The sequence below is a fragment of the Alligator sinensis genome, unplaced genomic scaffold (genome assembly GCF_000455745.1).
Source record: "Alligator sinensis unplaced genomic scaffold, ASM45574v1 scaffold277_1, whole genome shotgun sequence".
In the NCBI taxonomy this organism is placed as follows: domain Eukaryota; kingdom Metazoa; phylum Chordata; order Crocodylia; family Alligatoridae; genus Alligator; species Alligator sinensis.
The window spans coordinates 648,691-666,371 of record NW_005841899.1 but is presented as its reverse complement, the minus strand read 5'-3'; the positions used below and the strand labels follow the sequence as shown (position 1 = coordinate 666,371).

The following is a 17,681-nucleotide window of genomic DNA, read 5'->3' as shown; positions in this document are numbered from 1 at the left end:
GCAGGAATGACTAAAGGGTCAAGCTATCAACTTCAACTAACATATGAGAAATCTGAAGTGAAAACTGGTATTTTGAAGAAACAAAATTCTGATGCAAAGGAAGTAAGTTGGAAAGAAAGAGAGACAGACAGAGAGAGAGAAAAAAAATCTGATCAAAAGCAGGCAGAATTCACTTGAGCGCTATAACTATTAGGAGTCCAAGACACAGATCAGGCCATGGTAGGCACTATATAAATAAGATCTCTACACAACAGAGTCAGCTCAGTTGATGACTCCTCACTGGTCCCCCACTCCCCAGTTTTAAGATCTAATCCCAGCCACCAACAGGTTTTCCCCCACCAACAACCAGCCTTATGCCAGGGGAGGACTCGAGAGGCAGAGCTTTTCCAAGCTCCACCCTGTCCCCACACTAGGAGTGCAAAGTCATCGAGACTGAAGGGCTAGTGGAAGTTAGCCGTAGCAATTTTCTGCTAATAGCTTGATGATGGGGTATGGTCCTCTAACACCCAGGGGCACACAGATGTGTGGCCAAGCTTGAAAGTCTGGCCCAGGTTTCCCCAATGCCCGCTTCCACAAAGCATTATTCTGACAACCGCTGAAGGAGAAAAGGACTTTAACTTATTTACCTTGGAGAGAGTTCAAGAACACGCATAAATTACAGCATTCACCCCCATGTAGTAACAATTTTAGTGTCACTCTGTCTATTCAACACATGGGAGCACAAGATGCAAATTGTTCCTGGGGCAGCGGATTTATTGCACATCAACTGCTCACGTGCATGGTCTTACCTCATAATAAGCTAACCCTCAGTAGCTTGCCTCTATTTCATTGTGAGCTGAAGTCCTCCAAATGAACTTACATACACTGCAAGGTAAAAAAATCAGGCACATAAGCAGTTACTGCAGGGCAGCTGATGCATTGCAAGTTCTCCATCCACTTACTTTTCACTATAATTAGTTCATCTTCCAACCCCAAAGGATCAAGCTTCTACGGTTTACAAGCCCCCTACCTTGCCCAGGTTTTTAAGCAGGTTAAGCAGAAAGCATTAGCTTTCTTCTCGGCTAATTTGTCATACAAACAAGGGTTAAACTTTAGATTTCCCAAAAGAAGTTAACCCGAAAGGTGTCGGCAGCATTCATTCTGAAGAGAAGAAAAAAAAAAAACAAATCAATTCAGGTTCCCTCGGGTGGGATTTTGCCGCTTGATTAAAGAAAGAAATGAATCTTTAAGTATGCTTACAGTAAAGGTATTTGCCACCTGCATGAGAAACTGGGAATGGCTGAATCCCGAGTTAATGAAATCAAGTCTTCGGTGGCTCTTAGAGGAATTCATCTCTTTGAATTATGCAAATATCAAATATACCATCACTATATAAGACTTCAAAATGAGAAAACTCTGCATACATCTAGGGAGGCCCAAACACGATCCTCACTGCCGAAGCCTAATGTGGTTTGATTGAAGGCTAACACGAGGTTATGATTTGGTTCTACAGCACTTTGTTCACACTGAGACAGTCAATCTAGAGGACATCACCTGCCTGTCAGCAAATAAACATCCAGTCATTTTAAACTTCACTTCCATTTGATAAGGTTAAACCAATTCTCTCCTAGAGAGAAGAACTCATAACAGAGCCTTTTAAGTCCTAGTCACCAGGCACAAGAGGACTCTCAACTTGAATAGGTCATGGATTAGTATATCCAAGGCAAAGACTTGGCTAGGCCACCTGGGAAGAAGAAAATAAATGAGGGCTTCAGCATGGTGCTGTCTTTGCTATGGGATGGAAACAAATCCAGCAGAGCCTACCAAGAGCAAACAGGGATCTCTGCTTCAGAAACAGCATATCCTTGGTGTTTTGTTGAATATGTCTAGCCTTCCTAGGCCACGACACTACTGAAAAAAAAAAAATGCATGGAGTGGAGCATTCATGCACAAGCATTTCCATTAAATCACTGGCATCTGCTCCCAAATTGGTTTCTTATTCCAATTTCTAAAAATGTGAACGTGGCAGGCCATTGTCACAGGAGTCTGCTACACCCCAACCGTGACTTCTAGAGCGCCGAAGCAGGTCAGACACGTAGTGGCCATTTCACCTCCATAACACTACAGAATCTGATTCTACCATTAAAAAAAAAAAAGTCCTCAGATTCTAGTAACATAGGGCTAGAAGGGACCACTCAAGTCTATTTAAAAGCTGCATCAGATCCAAAATAATATTCAAAAACACAACTTTCCCATGAAAAGTACAAAACCGTTTTGATGGAAGGGCAGAAGAACTGGTGACGTTTGCTAGACAACTGTGCTTACTCATTGACTTCTATTGATCTTTCACCAGTTTCATTTTTTGTTGGCACAAGGAAAGCCACAGTTCATTTAGCTTATCAGTTGTTTGCTTTTTTTATTTTTTAATTGCTTGAATTGCTCCATACACCATTGCTAAGCTGGCACTATGTGGTTTGGTCTGTCACAACCCAAAGGTGTGATTTTTGTTGTGTGCGCTTTGGCACCACTGAATTATGTTCCCGCTAAATTACAGCTGCTTTGCACGGTGGAGTTTTCTGCTGCAGAGGAGAGCCCCGGTGTAAAAGAATTCCCGCCAATTTGTAGCTTTCTTTGCAGTGTGCATTTCTTTGTTGCAGCACAGAAATGCTCGTTGCAAAGAGTTCCCGCCATTTGTATTCTAATTCGAGCCCCATTATTGGTTTGCGTGAAATTATTCCCACGTGGCGGCTAGCGATTGGCTTGCTAGCCGTATAAAAGGCTTGAGTGGTTTCCGCCCAAGTTGGAGGACTCCACGAACACCAGGAGGAGGAGACTTCATGCTGTGTGAAGATCTCCAAGTGCTGCGGAGCCTATCGCACCCAGTGCATTTCAAGCAGGCAACAGAGGTCTGATCAGCCTCTAGCCTCTCCCCGTCGCCGTTCGCAATCCTCGACGTATCCCTCTCCCTGCGCGCAAAAGGATCCACGGAGCCTCGACAACTCCGTGGGAGTGATCCGAGTGTTGTCTGAGTCCTCAAACGAGGATTTAAGCGGAGCTGTGCCTGGGAAACTGTCCAGCCTACACCGCGACCATCTTCGGTGTAAGTAAACAATCTTGAATCAACCATTACGCGTCCGTGCCTAATTCCAGCGTGTCGCCTGTTCTCTCCGACCCAGCGTGCCCGGGCTGCTGGCCACAGCCCGCGCAGCACAAAAAAGGGCCCAGACCGCTCCCCGCCCGTACATGATCATCTTTTAGAAGTTTAACATTTTCATTGCTTAGAAACTATTTTTCAATGTCATCTGCCTGTGAATACATACATACACTCTTACAGTTTAAAGATTTTCAAAACATTTTAGTAATTTTTTGGTTCTATTCTACAAACAATTTTTTCCCTTAAATTCTCACACAATTGGCTTCTCACATTCATAACTCCAAATTTTTAGCATCTCGATTCTTTGTGCCTCCTGAGATCTTTTAAAGAGCGGTCATTTTTCAACAGTGAAGAACTGAGAATTTTTTGAAAGTCCGGGCTATTAAAGGGGTGTTTCAGTTGGGCATTCAAGAACTGATGCACTAAAAATAAAAATAATATTTTTTGCTCTCTTGCAAAATAGTCAACAACTTTTTTTTAAATCCAACTTATTCTTTAAAAAAATAAATTACAGTTGGTGGGGTAGGAGAATGGAATAAAATGATTAGCAAAAATTGAAAAATTACCTTGGGTTTGTTTCCTATTTTTTAGTTTGATCCAAATTCTCAGTTTCAACATCCTCCCAGAAAATGTTGAAAACAATCATTCAAATTTTGATAGGAAAGCTGGTTTTAATTAAGGGAGGAAAAAAAAAAAAAAAACCTTGCCAATTCTCACTTTAAAAAAACTTTTACTTTCTGTATCCATCCACAGAGCTTGTGCTGCCTTCCAAGATCTTTGGCTGAGCCACACTTCAGAGTTTGAACAACACCGAATACTAACAGCAGGGGAGTTACACCCATTAATCCCACTGATTAAATTGAAAAGACAGTCTACTACGAGCATGCAACATGCGAGACATTTGTTTACCTACACTGGACAATACCAAGGAAAAATACTAGGAAGGCTCATATTGCATTAGCTTTTTATATAGATATCTATGTGAGATTAAATGTTTCCTAGATTTTAAGGCTTTTCACATACTTGAGAGCTGAAAATAAGCAGAATCCAGTATAATTTTCCCCTGTTGTATAGCAAGCAGTTTACCAACTGTTACAGACGCTGTTACTTTAAATTGGTCTCTCAAGTTATGAAGAGTTTTAGATTTGGCATAATTAAACCATTTCCAGCCCTACCCACACACACACACACACACACACACACACACACACTGGGGATTGCAAAGCGGTACCTGGGAAACAAGAAGGGTAGATTAGAGACCAAGAAAGACTAGGGGCCATCAAGTGGTTATTACCGTCTCCATTAAAACTGTAGTGTAATTGCCTTCTGCAGTAGGGTCCTTAAAAATTGTTTCAAACAAGAAACTGATAGTTTTAAAAACAATTTAACCCCCCAAATACTGTAGGCAGAGAACCATGTATTCCTAATTTACATGCTGGGCATTTTAAAGATGTTGCAAGATGGGAAAGATTTGGTGACAGTTTCTCTTACATGCAGGTTTCATATACATCTACAGTATACTTTTGCCTCTGTACCCACACCCCTAAAAAAAAGTGAAAAATTTCCGAGAGCACTATCTTTCTCCTTTCATTTCCTCTGCCCCAAGGTTATCACGAAGAAAAAAAGACATCATTCCCTTCAGATGATACATAGGAGGATACCCAATGCAAGAATACATTCAAGTGAAGACACCCATCAGCTGCCTAGCAAAGGGAAACAACACTAGTATCTGCTCTGCTCCATCCAAGGCCTGGCAAGAAGGCACTTGAGACCCTGCTCCTCTGTCTACCCAGAGCCCCTCCAAATCCCAGGAGCATTAAGCGATTTGCTATACCCTCTCCATCACGCTAGGAAAAAGTAGCACCTGTCATTTAACATCATCTGGTTCTCACTTTCAACTGTGAGGGTAGCATGCCTGCTGTTATCTATCAATATGCCCTTTAATAGAAAGAAGGAGAGCAAGATCACCTAGCATCCTTCACTGATGTATCCTTCCCCCCCTTGTTGGCATGGGTAGACAGTAATTAGAGCAAAGGAGTCTTGTCTGACAGTCAGATTTCTAGCTCACCCGCCTTGTTCGACATACGCCTCTGCAGAATCCAAACTGCCAGAACCTCCTAAAAGAAAAAAGTTCCCTCCAGACTGTATCCCCAGAGCCAGCCCTTTCCTCAAAAGATGGTCTGGACAGGGACCTAGGAAGACACCACCGCCTTCCCCCTACCCCCAGACAAGTTTCATCCAACCAAAGACTACTAGGGAGGGTCAAACTGGACAGAGAAGGGTGAATAAAATAAAACAGAGGCTGCCTCCAGTAAAATAAGGGTGTGCACATGTTCATCATCAAGCCAGACCTCTCAATTCTGGAATCTTGCCCTCCTCCTTTCAGCAGTACATCATTGTCTCCAGCACTAATTTCCCCCTTTGGCACCGTATCATTGCTATTACCCTCTGAGCCTGATGCCAAGTCAAATGCAGATTGCTCACAGATCTCCCCCAGTTTCAAGACAGAGGGCTCATTTGTGGCAAGTTCACAGATGATTTATTGAAGTCCTCACCTGTGAAAATTAAATGCATTATCTATTCCCCTATTGTTTCATACTTCCATTATGCTACATTTCGCAAAATTAAATCTTTTGTTTTCCTAGCTGACATTAAGACCATTATCTTTAAACAATGATTGCTAGTCTGTGAATTTTAGTGGAAGAGCGCTTTAATATCTAAGAATGTATTAGTAATTTGGAGCTTTCAATTTGATCCAGTATAGCTCCTTGACTTCCTAAAGGCATAGTTTATATTAGAAACTGAGAATCCAGTGCAGTGCAATGAGACAGTTAAACATTATTTTCTTCTTCTTCCAAGGCAGGCATTACCATCTCTCCTGAACAGGCAGTCACAGTTTTACTGGGTGGCAAGTACACATGAAGAACAATCAGGAGACGTGTCGGGGGGAACCCCCCCCACAAAAAAAAAACCCAACCAGTAACTGCTTCTTTGCAGTGATGGATCTGTTTCAACTGTATTTGTGCCACAGCCAGCTCGTTACAGGCTAAACCAACCACAGATTTTTCTCTGGAGTAACCTAAGCATGTTTATACCACTAGCCCTTGTCCACACAGTTGCTAAGCAGAGAAGGGATGGTTTTCTGAGCCTTTGCATCAGATACAAGAGTAACATATCGCCAAGATTAAATCACTATTACTCTAAACCAGTCTGCTGATCTCTCACTCCCATGAATAACTATTTACAAAGGCAGGAGCAACAGAATGAGAAAAATCGCCAAATCCCCCTTTCTCCAATGTCATTTTAGCACTGGTCCCCCATTTCATACCATCCCACCCCATTCTCAGTCACTCCCTCCCTTTAACAAACCCATTCATTTTGCCCCTTTGAATTGTTAAGCTTGCTGGGGCCTTTCAAACTCAAATGCACATTACCAGGTACCAGAAACCCCGTGTTGGTAGGACACAAGCATACCAGGTGCAATCATTATCTACGCAGAAGATCTACTGCACACAGGAGAAAAATGAAAGTTATCCTAAAACTAAGGAATACACAGCAGCATGACAAAACAACTTGCAGGTGGCCCCGCATGCATCAAGACACATATCAGAGAAGATAAGTTTCTGAACATCTCGGCAATCATCTCTCCGTCACGTTCACTTGGCTGAGAGATGAACAGGAGAGAATAGATTCCCTCCTGGTGTTTTCCCGGCATACTTGATTTTACCCTTGCTCAAGTTTTATTAGACAGTTTCTGCACAGACACTCAGCCATCCTCCCCACTCTAATCTCCAGCCAAAACCTCGGGAAGAGATACACCCATAAAAGATGCCTTTGAAAAAATCTCATTCTCGGTTTCAGCATGCAGTGGTAAGACAACCACTTCATTTTTCCCCTCAGCAAAGCATTAAGAAACAGTTTATCCCCATTCGGATATTACTGCAGCAACTCTTGTCTTGGTTTCCCATAAATGCAATATTCTTATGTCCATATTTGTGCAACATAATTACTACATCTAACAGCCCAACAAAGAGGCTCCCGAGAAAAGAACTGGTCTTCCCTGCTAGTTAATGATGTGCCCAGCCCTGTTGTGCTGGACATGCCGTTGTTTTCAAGAGACTTGATTTTTTTTAAGACTTTGATCACGCATGGCTAGCAAGCCTACCGAGGGCAATATAGAAATACTGTTATTTCCTGCCAGCCAGATTCAAATCTAGAAAGTTGTATTTTATCTGAAGGAAAAAAAAAAAAAAAATACATAGTTTAGTTTTACTTGGAGAATTCAATCGCTTGCTCTTATTGTGTGTCAACCAAAATTGACAATACAGAATGGATGCTTCACAAAAACAGTTTCCTCACTAAAAGTAGCTGCTTTTTAGTACAGGACAAGTCACAAGACCTTTGCCAAAACCTTTTCCCCAAAAGTTTTACACTATAACCTTAAAAACACTTGAACTGCATTTCAGTAGAGGGTGATAGAGCTATCTCTGGGGTAAAGTCCAACCGTTGTTTGACAGCACATGGCACCAGAAATATTGACTTACAGAACTGAAGGACAGCCTTACCCAGCCAAACATACAGCAAAGCGTGCCATTACCCAGATTTGGTAACCTGGGCAGCAACGAACATTTGTGGAACAAATTACAGCAAGTTTAGCAGCCAGACTTAAGCAAGATCTTTGGCTTTGCGGGTCTCGCGTAAGAGGCAGCATTTTATGCAATGCCGAGGTGCAGGCTCAGTAGCTCAAAGTGGGTGGCACTAACTGAATCAAAGCAGTTTCTGTATTATATCAGACCCCTGCTAAGTGTATAGGCTATGACTATATCACAGCACAAGGCAGCATCAGTACATAGTTTTCTGATTAAATTTTAATCCATACATGCAATTTCTTTTCAAAGAAGGCCTTTCCAGAAAATATATGGGCACGGACATTATAACATGAAAACACTCAGCCTACAACATATGCACCTTCGGGCACATCTCCAGTGGACTCTATGGAGAAACGCGGTTGAGTGGAATGATTAAAGAAATGAACCACAAGGAGTCACTGGAACCGAGTTTAAAGTACAAGGGCTGCAGTTGTAGTCTTCTGGAAACTAATCAATCAAGTTGTTCTTTCAATTTTTGTTCTGTCCCCAAGCTGTACCTTTTTCTGTAAGGAAAGAAAGAGACACAATTTCCAGCCTATGAAGAAACATCTAATTTTCCTGTAACAGAAGTCCTACCATTGTCAGGTTTTACAGTGCCCAAGTCATCTAGAGATGACAACCACATATTTTTAGCAGAGTAGTTGAAGTAATCTGTCCTCCTGAAAATCCATTTGCCAAGTGCCTTACAAAATATATTTCCTTAGTGATCTTTTGAAAGGCTATTTCGACACACAATACTTTTATTTTGAGCTACACATTAATCTGCCAACACTAGATTGTTCACGGGGAAAAAAAATTTAAGTTCTACTTTAGGTTTCAGAGTTTTCTTGTTTTGTTTTAAATCCCTAGTTTAAAAAAAAAAACCCAGTAACTCCAAGAATGGGTCACTCTAGTTATGTTTTGCTTTAATAGATTGCTCAGATTCACCTACATGCTTGTTCAAACTGGCTTTTTTAGAATATGGAGAACGAAAGATTGCTAAGCCGATGAATAGCTCACAGGGCAGCCGTATTTTCCATAATCATTCCAACTAGCTATTTATATGCCATCCCTCATTGTAACATATAGGTAGATATATATCTAGAGAGAGATATCTATCTATCCATCTCTAGATAGATAGATAGATAGATAGATAGATAGATATCTATGTAGATTATAGAGAGAGATATCTCTCTCTAGATATATATCTATAGATAGATAGATAGATAGATAGATAGATAAGTGATGTTTTATTTCAATCATGGAAAATGATTACACATAGAATACCCTAGAATATCAGTGTGCCTTGTTGATTAGCAGGGAGAGAGAGAGAGAGTTATCTATATAGCCTTGTGTTTCTCCCAGACCAGCAGAGCCGGTTCTGTTTCTATACCTCTATCTACATATTAGTGGTGTTTCATTTCATTCACGGAAAAATGCAGGTGTTGGGTTACTTTTCTAAATCTGAAAACTGGGGATTTTTTGATTTTTTTTTTTTTAAATCAGAGAAAACCAGGATCCCTGCTAATCAACAAGGCACACTAATATTCTGGGGTAGTCTACATATTGGTCCAGTGTTCTTAGCATTCAACTAGATCAACACTGAAAAATAGTACATGGCAACTCTTTGAAGAGAGAGACCGTACAAAGCATTAGGCACATCCACAAAGCCTGAAGGACACGGACCGTCAGAGCACACGTGACATCTACCTTGCGAAAGGGAGGCCGTGGTCTGCCACACCTGGAGGGGCAGTACCGTGGAACTGGCATGAGAATCGCTCTGTGCCTCCAGGCATGGCAGAACCGGCTCTGCTGGTCTGAGAGAAAGGCAAGGCCAGAGAGTGCCCAGTTATGCAGATACCATAGCAGCCAAAAAAGCAAGCTGCAGCCCTAATCTAATGAAATGGCTGAGAGCAGCAGCTGCTCAGAGGCTACAGGAGTCCTTTACACCTCCCAGCAGGATACGCGGCTTTCTTAGCAGCTGTTCCACTGGAGGCAAGAGGCTAGGACGGCCATAGATCACGTCCAAGACAAAGGAAGATTTGAGGTCCAGAGCAGTCCCTGCAGTGCCAGCCTGCACCCACCCCACTCCCAGCACTACAACTCCTCTGGCAGACGGCAGACAGGCCAGAGCTGAGCAAAGCGCACCCTCTCCTTCAGCAAACAGGCAAGAGGCTGGGGGGGAAAACCTGTGCTGCTCCTGTCTATGCAGAGGCTGAAATCTCCCGCTTTAATGCAAACCCTGTCCATCCAGCATCTGCCTGAGAACATAAGGGTGCCCAGCTTCTGCTGCTATAGGTAAAATACACAAGAGTTTAAATACCGAACAAAGTGCGATCCATACGTGGCTATGGAGATGCAATATTTATCTAGATTTTATTACACTTTGCTGGTCATAATGCCTACTGTGCAGAGTAGCTCTTCGACAGAGACATGCTTTCTATTGATGTTTATATACATACAAAGCTGATGTTTTTATAGCCATCAGACCATAGCCATGAGACCCAAGACAAAACCCCCATATAAACACCAGAACCAGATTCAATTGGCTTCACTCCCAGGAGAGTCTTAAAAGAAGCAGGATCTGGTCTTAAATGATTAACACATGAAAAATGACACTGGAGATGACAGCAACACATTTTTTTTTTGCAACCCCCTCCCCACCATCCAAAGTGCAACAAGCCTGATGTAAGCCTTGTAGCACAGTACTTACATCCAGTGTAACTTCTAGGTATCCACGTCGTAGCCATATTAGTCCAGAGGAAAAAGCAATCAGGACTCGTAGTAGAGATGATAGCTTTTGTTAGACCAACAAGATTTTTGCAAAAAAAAAAAATTCTTTAATTGCAATCTTTTGGGCACAAACACCCTTCATCAGGCATAAGAGTGTAAAAGTTCTCCTCGGTATAGCTTTTACAATCTTTTCCCCAATGCCTGGCAAAAATGTTGTTGGTCTAATAGAAGACATCATCTCTACTTTGAGTCCTGAGTACATCTTCTAAGCACACAGCAATCATAACAGAAAGCTGTATGAAAGAAATAGCACTGTGCTACATTCAATGGCTTTATTTAAAAAATAAAATAAATAAATAAATAAATAAAAATAAATCAATTCTTTGATACACTGAAGCAACACTACCATAAATCCACCACCATTGGTGGCCAGCCATCAGAAGGATTCCCCAGGCCTAGTACAAGGCACAGAAGTGTTATTGTGGCCTCTCTACCAATCACTCCTTCTTGCCAGCATAGGCAAGGACCTGGAAAAAAAAGTGGCCAGACAGCACCATTCCCAGCAGTTAAATAACATATTCCTCAGACACACTTTAGGATTGAAAAGGCATATTGTACTGTCAGACTAGAAGTCTACAATTACACCAGATACTATGATCCAATATTGCTCTCTGTCACCATTAAGTAAGAAGAATTCAGGCCTGGGCAACTTTTAGCTGTACCTACTTTTGTCCTCTTCCCCATCTCTCAAGCCTAAACTACACCCGAGCCCATCTCTATCTTGATTCTTATCTGCAAATTACATTCTGAAGCAATAGTCAATATTTTTTCTTTATCTACATTCCCAATTTGTTTTCATTATTCCCAAACACGGTGCTATAATACGACACTAAAAAAGCATCAGTTCTTCCTTCTGTCTTTCTATTTGGGTTCTTCTCATCTTTGGTAGATTTATGAATTCAATTTCTCTTTTATAGAAGTTATCGCTTTTAACAACTAGAAGAGAAATATGCTACATTGTTTTTATTGCTGTTAGATGCTCAAAGACATCTTGCTATATGCTGTCATTTACATTTCACATTAAAATGGGAAATATATTGGAAATGAGCAAAGATTTGTTTTAATTTGACCCATTTGTTAAACAAACAACCCCCACCCCCACCCCCCAAAAAAAAAACAACCACCCAGAGCTGCTAAATCAGTCTATTTAAATTCAGCGATTTGTAAACAATTTGTATGTTCATTTCTTCAGGGTTAAAACTATCCTGCAGCAGAATTCTTATGAAACCCACAAATTAAATTGCATTGTATTATTCACATGGACACAGGCCATGATTTCTTCCTCTTCAGTTTATTCATTTATTTCCTAACCCAAGTTAATTAGTAAGACTCATATTAAGAGCCATTTGAAGTATATTATAGAAATTATTTCAGGGAAGTCATGGAAATGTCTTATGGCTCCAGGAAGCTGAGGGTTCACAGAAGCCGTCAGTTATCAGTGGTAAATTCCCATAAGATAAAGGGCAAGCCAAGTGCTTTAATTTAGCTTTTGAACACCCTGCCTGTGAGCAGCCTCATCCTGACCTACTTCAAATTAGATGTGCACTAAGTAGGAAGCATAATTAAAGGGAAGAAGAAAAACCAGAGTAATTTAGCTTCACCTCTACGCCTATGTGGCTGTATTTGGGTCTTTAACTGGAATCAAATGTGGCTTGAGACGGCACGCGAGGGGGAAAACTATCTACAGGTACCGAAAAGACCCTTGCACACTGAAGTATAGAAAAACCAGGCCTTCTAACTGCCTTGCTCTCATAACCAGCTCACATTAGTCATCAGCACCTTCCACCCCAGAAGTTAGCTTCAGTTCCTTGGAGCAGCCTCTAGAATCGTTTAACATCACTTTAATGCCAGAGGACCCCAAACTTATCTGCGTTATTAAGACACAACGCTGGAGGAAGGAGAGGATTTTTTGAGCAGCACGTGTTAGACAAGGAGCAACGTTGCAGAACAAGGAGAGTGGCTTGAAGCCTCCTATCTCACATGTTAAGTCTACAAAGAACCTGGAGGGCGTGTGTGGGCCCACCTTGTCCCAGACCTTTAACCTGAACACAGAGATGCTGTTGCAGGAGCAAGTTAAGCCTCTGCACGTCCCACAGATTTCATCTCAGGATATACAAGGACCCAAACAGACATGAGTTGCTTTTACCAGTGCTAGTGATCCTTGCTCTCCCCCTCCCCTGCCTTCCCCTCCAACCCTATTCTAAATCAGCAAACTTCTGGCAGGGCCTTCATGAACCAGAGAAGACAAGAAGGGTATGCCTAGCTAGGAAAGTGCAGGCCAGCATTAATCCATGCAAGAATTATTTAAATTAAGGGCCTGCTTGTATTGTATCAGTTCCCTCTCCAGGGTTTCAAACTGAGCTTCAGAAAGCTGCATAAAATCCTAGCTCTTCTGTGCATTTCACACATTCAACGGTTCTATTATTATTATTTTTTTTTGGCAGCTTGTATTGTATTAAGCAATCCAGCAAAACAAGAAATTGCTGTAATTCAACCAGGACATGATTAAGAGTACCTCCAAGAGCCTCAACAAGATGCAGAGGCAACATGGATCACAGACGGAAAAGATTCTGAGTTGGTGAAATGACAACTTGATTAGTTTTGGTCTGACAAATGTGGTGAGACAGATAAGAATCAAACATAATTTCAAGGTTATGGGCCTTCAAAGGAGACCAAAGGAAAAAAAAAATATCAAGGAGGGCAATAGCAATCTGAGAGACCAATCCCACCCTCCCAGCGGTTTTGCTAACACTCAGATGCAGGACAGGAGCAGTTGACAAAAGTGGCACAGCATACTAGCCTTGCTAGGTGCTGTTCTGAATTAGAGCAGTGTGCATCCACCTGGAACACAGATTTAGCTCAAACTGGTCATTTTGCCTGCGTCCCAGATCAGATACAGATACTAAAGCATTCTAGGGGGAACAAAGTCCACCAGAAACAAATTGTAACCATGTTTCCCATCATATAAGTTAGCCAAAGCTCCACGTTAGCACACCTAGATTTTTTTTTTTCCCCAGTCTCAACCTAGTTCTACGTAACCCCTTGGGCAGCTCAGACAGGCACGGGAGGCCTCTACCGCACGGATGCTCCTCTGTGCCCTATGTTCTTACTGCCTCTGCAGTTTCTACCCATCCCCAAAACATACAATGCGTTCTTACCCAGGAAGAGGATGATCTGTCTCCTGGAATTCTTGCTCTCGGCACTCTCGTTTGTCCTTAGGTGCTGATTTTGATGCCCTGATCCTCCTCTTACTGCAATGGTGCCCTGCTTACGTACCATCAGGGCTTTCATCATGCTGCGGCACATGACAGCCACAGATGCCAGCACCAAAACATACACAATGAAGGCGCTGAAGATGCTGGACTGAAAGACAGTCCACTTGGAAGAGAGGTTGGTACATATGGTCATATTACTCCTCCACTCAGGCATGTGGTGCCTGCCAGTCGGCCGGGTGCAGGCGGTCACACCTTGGTGGCCCTGGATAATTTCCAAGGGGTATTCTGTGCCCATGGCGAAAAGCAGAGGCAGGGCCACCAAGATGGAGGTAACCCAGACAAAGGTGATGAGCAGCTTCACCTTGCGGGGCCTGGAGCCGGCTTTGAACTTGAAAGGGTGGCAGATGGCAGTGTACCTCTCAAAGCTGAGAGTGGCCACGTGCAGCACGGTGGCATAGCTGCAGGTTTCAAAAAGAAAGCAGTACAGCTTGCAGGCCACGTTGCCATTCGGGGTGGAGAAGGGGCTCCAGATGGTGCTGTAAAACTCCATGGGCATTCCCAGCAGGATGACCAGGAGGTCAGAGCAGGCCAGGCTCACCATGTGGTCCGTCACTTCTTTCTGCAGGTAGCCTTTCTGCTGCAGGATCCTGGTGGTCTTGATGGTGATGCTGTTCCCCATGATTCCCGCCACAAAGATGACGACATAGACGACAGCCAGCACGATCTTAATCCACAGAGCCACCTCAAACTCTTGCACGTGGCTGTGATCGATCACATCAGAACAGTCTGACTGGCCGCTCTGCCCAGCCATGAGCAGCCCCCTCCAAGGAAAGAACAAGAAACTCCTATTTCCTTGAAGCAGCAGCAAATGGATCTTCCCCAACCCCTCCCTCTTCCCCTACACCAGCCAGTGCACTCAGGCTGCAGTGGTTACAAGCCACACCTGAATCAGAGCTGATTTGCTAGCTACAGAGGCTGTGTCAATAAACCAGCAGAGAAGGCGAGAGAGCAGCAGGGTTGTTCTCAGCATTTACCTCCTCCAAACTCAGAGACAGCTTCTGTTCATTGTCCGCTCTCTCTCAACTTGGATCTTCCTCCAGCACCCTGGGTCACCCCCTGTGCCTCTTTCAGTCCTGCTACCATCTGCTCCATGCAGGATACAACTTGCCTTTTGCTACAGAAAAATGTGGGTGTCTGCAGCTCCAGCCTCTCTGTTAAACATTAACTGTGCAAGGAAGTGGTCACTGGGGAGCAGCCAGGTGACTTGAAAGGCATCTGCCATTCAAGCCCAGGTGAGCCCGCCCTATTCCCTGAAACTAGAGCTCTGCCCCACAAGGTCTTTCCTTGAAACTACCAGCCAGGGCACAAACAAAGGTGGGGCTGGTAGACACTGGAGAGAGAGGATTGATTCATTCAGCAGCTGAACTCTGATTAGGTTGTGGTTTGACTAACATCCTTTGTGTTTTATGTATCCTTTGATCAGTCCTTGCCATGGGAACAAATACACTGACTGCAGTGGAGCTGTGCCAGTTTACACGAGCTGAGAACCCCAGCAATTACTGTTGTTTCATCTTTATACCAAAAAAAAAGAAAAATTGAATTTAGAAAGGCCCACAGGTGATAAACTGATCATGCTTCTCTAAAGTAGCCATTTGGAAAGTAAGGGATGGCCTAATAAGTTTAAAGTCAGTCAAACACTTGAGTTTAAACAGGTTAATAATATCCCTTTAAATTTCCATCTTTTCACACTAGATAACAAAAATAATGCAGATAGTAATCCTAATCGTGTTCATACTTCCTAATAATCATGGCTAGCAGAGGATTGCCCTCTCCCCTGTTTCACTGCAGGGAATTGAATTGAATACATGCTTTAGCTTTAGTTTCAAACTATGACACTTGTGCTAACCCCTGGAAACACGTAATTAGGAGGTGTGTGGCTGGATTAGGAGTACTTGAAATTACAATGCAAAGTGGCAGGGTAGCTTTTGCAGTCATAATCATGTTAGACCCTGGTATGGTGAGCTGTCCCAGTATGAAATCTAAAGAACTGGTTTCAGGAAGTAATTTTTATTAAGTAGACAAGTTCAGGTCACTTCTTATCTAGAGATAAAAGAAGAGCATTAGAAAGCTGTTATTAAGCAGTCTCCTCACACTCAGTGGTTATCACTACACCTAGGCAGCCCAAGTGACTACTGAACAAAGGATGCCCAAACATGGATAATCAGCACCTGTTCCAGTAGATTATTTATGCAGTCCCTTTTCAGAGAAACCACCTCAGACCTTGTGCAACTTCAAGCCTGGTAGCTTCAGTCATCTTTCTTTCTGTTTGATAATTCAAATTTGTTCTGCTTAGACAAGCTTTCTATTATTACCCAAATTCTTTCACTTAATTTTACTTTATAAAAGTGTGAACAAAGATTACATATGCATGACTGAATTGTGGAAATGAAGCTAATTAAAATTTGCTGCTTACCATCAAAGGGGAAAAAAAGAGAGAGAGAAGACCCAATAGGATTAGATCTCCTCCTTTCTCCACACCAATTATAAAATGCATAACGCAATTTTGCAATTTTCAATATTATCTTTAGAATATATATAAAGTTTATTAACTCTCTAATAAAGAGATTTGGTCCCACAAAGGGAATAAAAGTAGAAACAGGATAGCTCTGTATTTGTGCACTTAGACCATAAAAAGGATGTTACATGGGCACTGCCATATTAGATCAAATGAATGGGCCATCTAGGCCAGTATCCCATCCCCTGCATCAGAAGCTTCAGAGGAAAGTATAAAAATCCCTATCATGGCCAATTATACAACGATCTATCCCCAGGGAGCCATTTCTTCCTAACCACATGTGGCTAATGATAGTCTACAGCCAGAAGGTTGATAGCTCATATATCTTATCCTAGTTAATGTTACTACAGCAGATCATAATCTTATCAGTCCTATAAGTGTCTAATCTGTGGGGGAATCCCACTAAGTTCTTCACCCTTTGAACACCTTGTGGCAGTGAGCGCCACAGGTTAGTTTTGTGTGGCCTTACAAATTTTATCATTTTTTTTCGGCCAATTTCTGTGGATAATCCCGTATTATTACATGAGAAGAAATGATTTTTTAAAGCATCCTTCTGATCTTGTCTGTGTTGTTTACTGTGTTTTGTTATCCAGAGTTCTTGGCCTTTGTGCCGGGCAGAAGTCTGTGTATAAAAAACAGAGATAACAGAGTTTCTTTCCACTCTAAGCTAAGATGGGAACTTGCAGTCAATGATTTATCAGGCAGTGGATAAAGACATTGTAGGAAGCTGCTGTTACCAAATCTGCCCATTACTTTGGGGTGTGCTCATTTATTAGGGATAGTTTCTAGGGTCTTGGTGATTGTCAATGTGCTGCTTGTGTTACTATACGGAGCTGTATTTCTCCCTTCTGCAAGCCCTCACCCCCAGTGGAGCTATCTTGCAGGACTCAATCTCAATGGGACTGGGTTCCTCCAGTCACCAAATCAGTCATACACACAAACACACACAAATTAACGTGACACGCCTGACCTGGCCGGGCTGATCAGCATGGACAGGCTGACACCCTCATATGCCAAGAATCAGTTCATAAGAGCAACAATAAACTGCAGTCAGACACAAGCACACAGGTGAACAGAATCCCTCTGAATCCGGCTGGGTGTCCAGCTGACACCCTCATGGGCCAGCATTCAGTTCATAAGGGCACGTCTGAGTCAAACTGGGACAATCAGCCTGTACAAGCTGATCCCCTTATGTGTTTCAAACTCAGCACGCCCCAATCTTTGGTCTCTTGATGAGCAGACCCCACAATAATTTGGGCTTCACAGGGATCTTTAGCATAGGTAAAAGAAGCGTTGCTGCAGAGCACGGGAGGAAAGAGAAGCAGCGAAGGAAAAAA

General features: G+C 42.6%; 1 protein-coding gene across 1 annotated transcript in view; it reads right to left on the bottom strand.

The window, feature by feature from the left end:
- The window catches only part of GPR39 (G protein-coupled receptor 39), a 115,907-nt gene extending 100,497 nt beyond the window's left edge, over nucleotides 1–15,410 (bottom strand). The window contains exon 1 of the mRNA XM_006018381.3: nucleotides 13,713–15,410. Within this exon, the coding sequence (XP_006018443.1) occupies nucleotides 13,713–14,580 (868 nt within the window). The 5' untranslated portion in view covers nucleotides 14,581–15,410. The remainder of the gene's footprint in view (nucleotides 1–13,712) is intronic.
- Nucleotides 15,411–17,681: the final 2,271 nt, after the last annotated feature.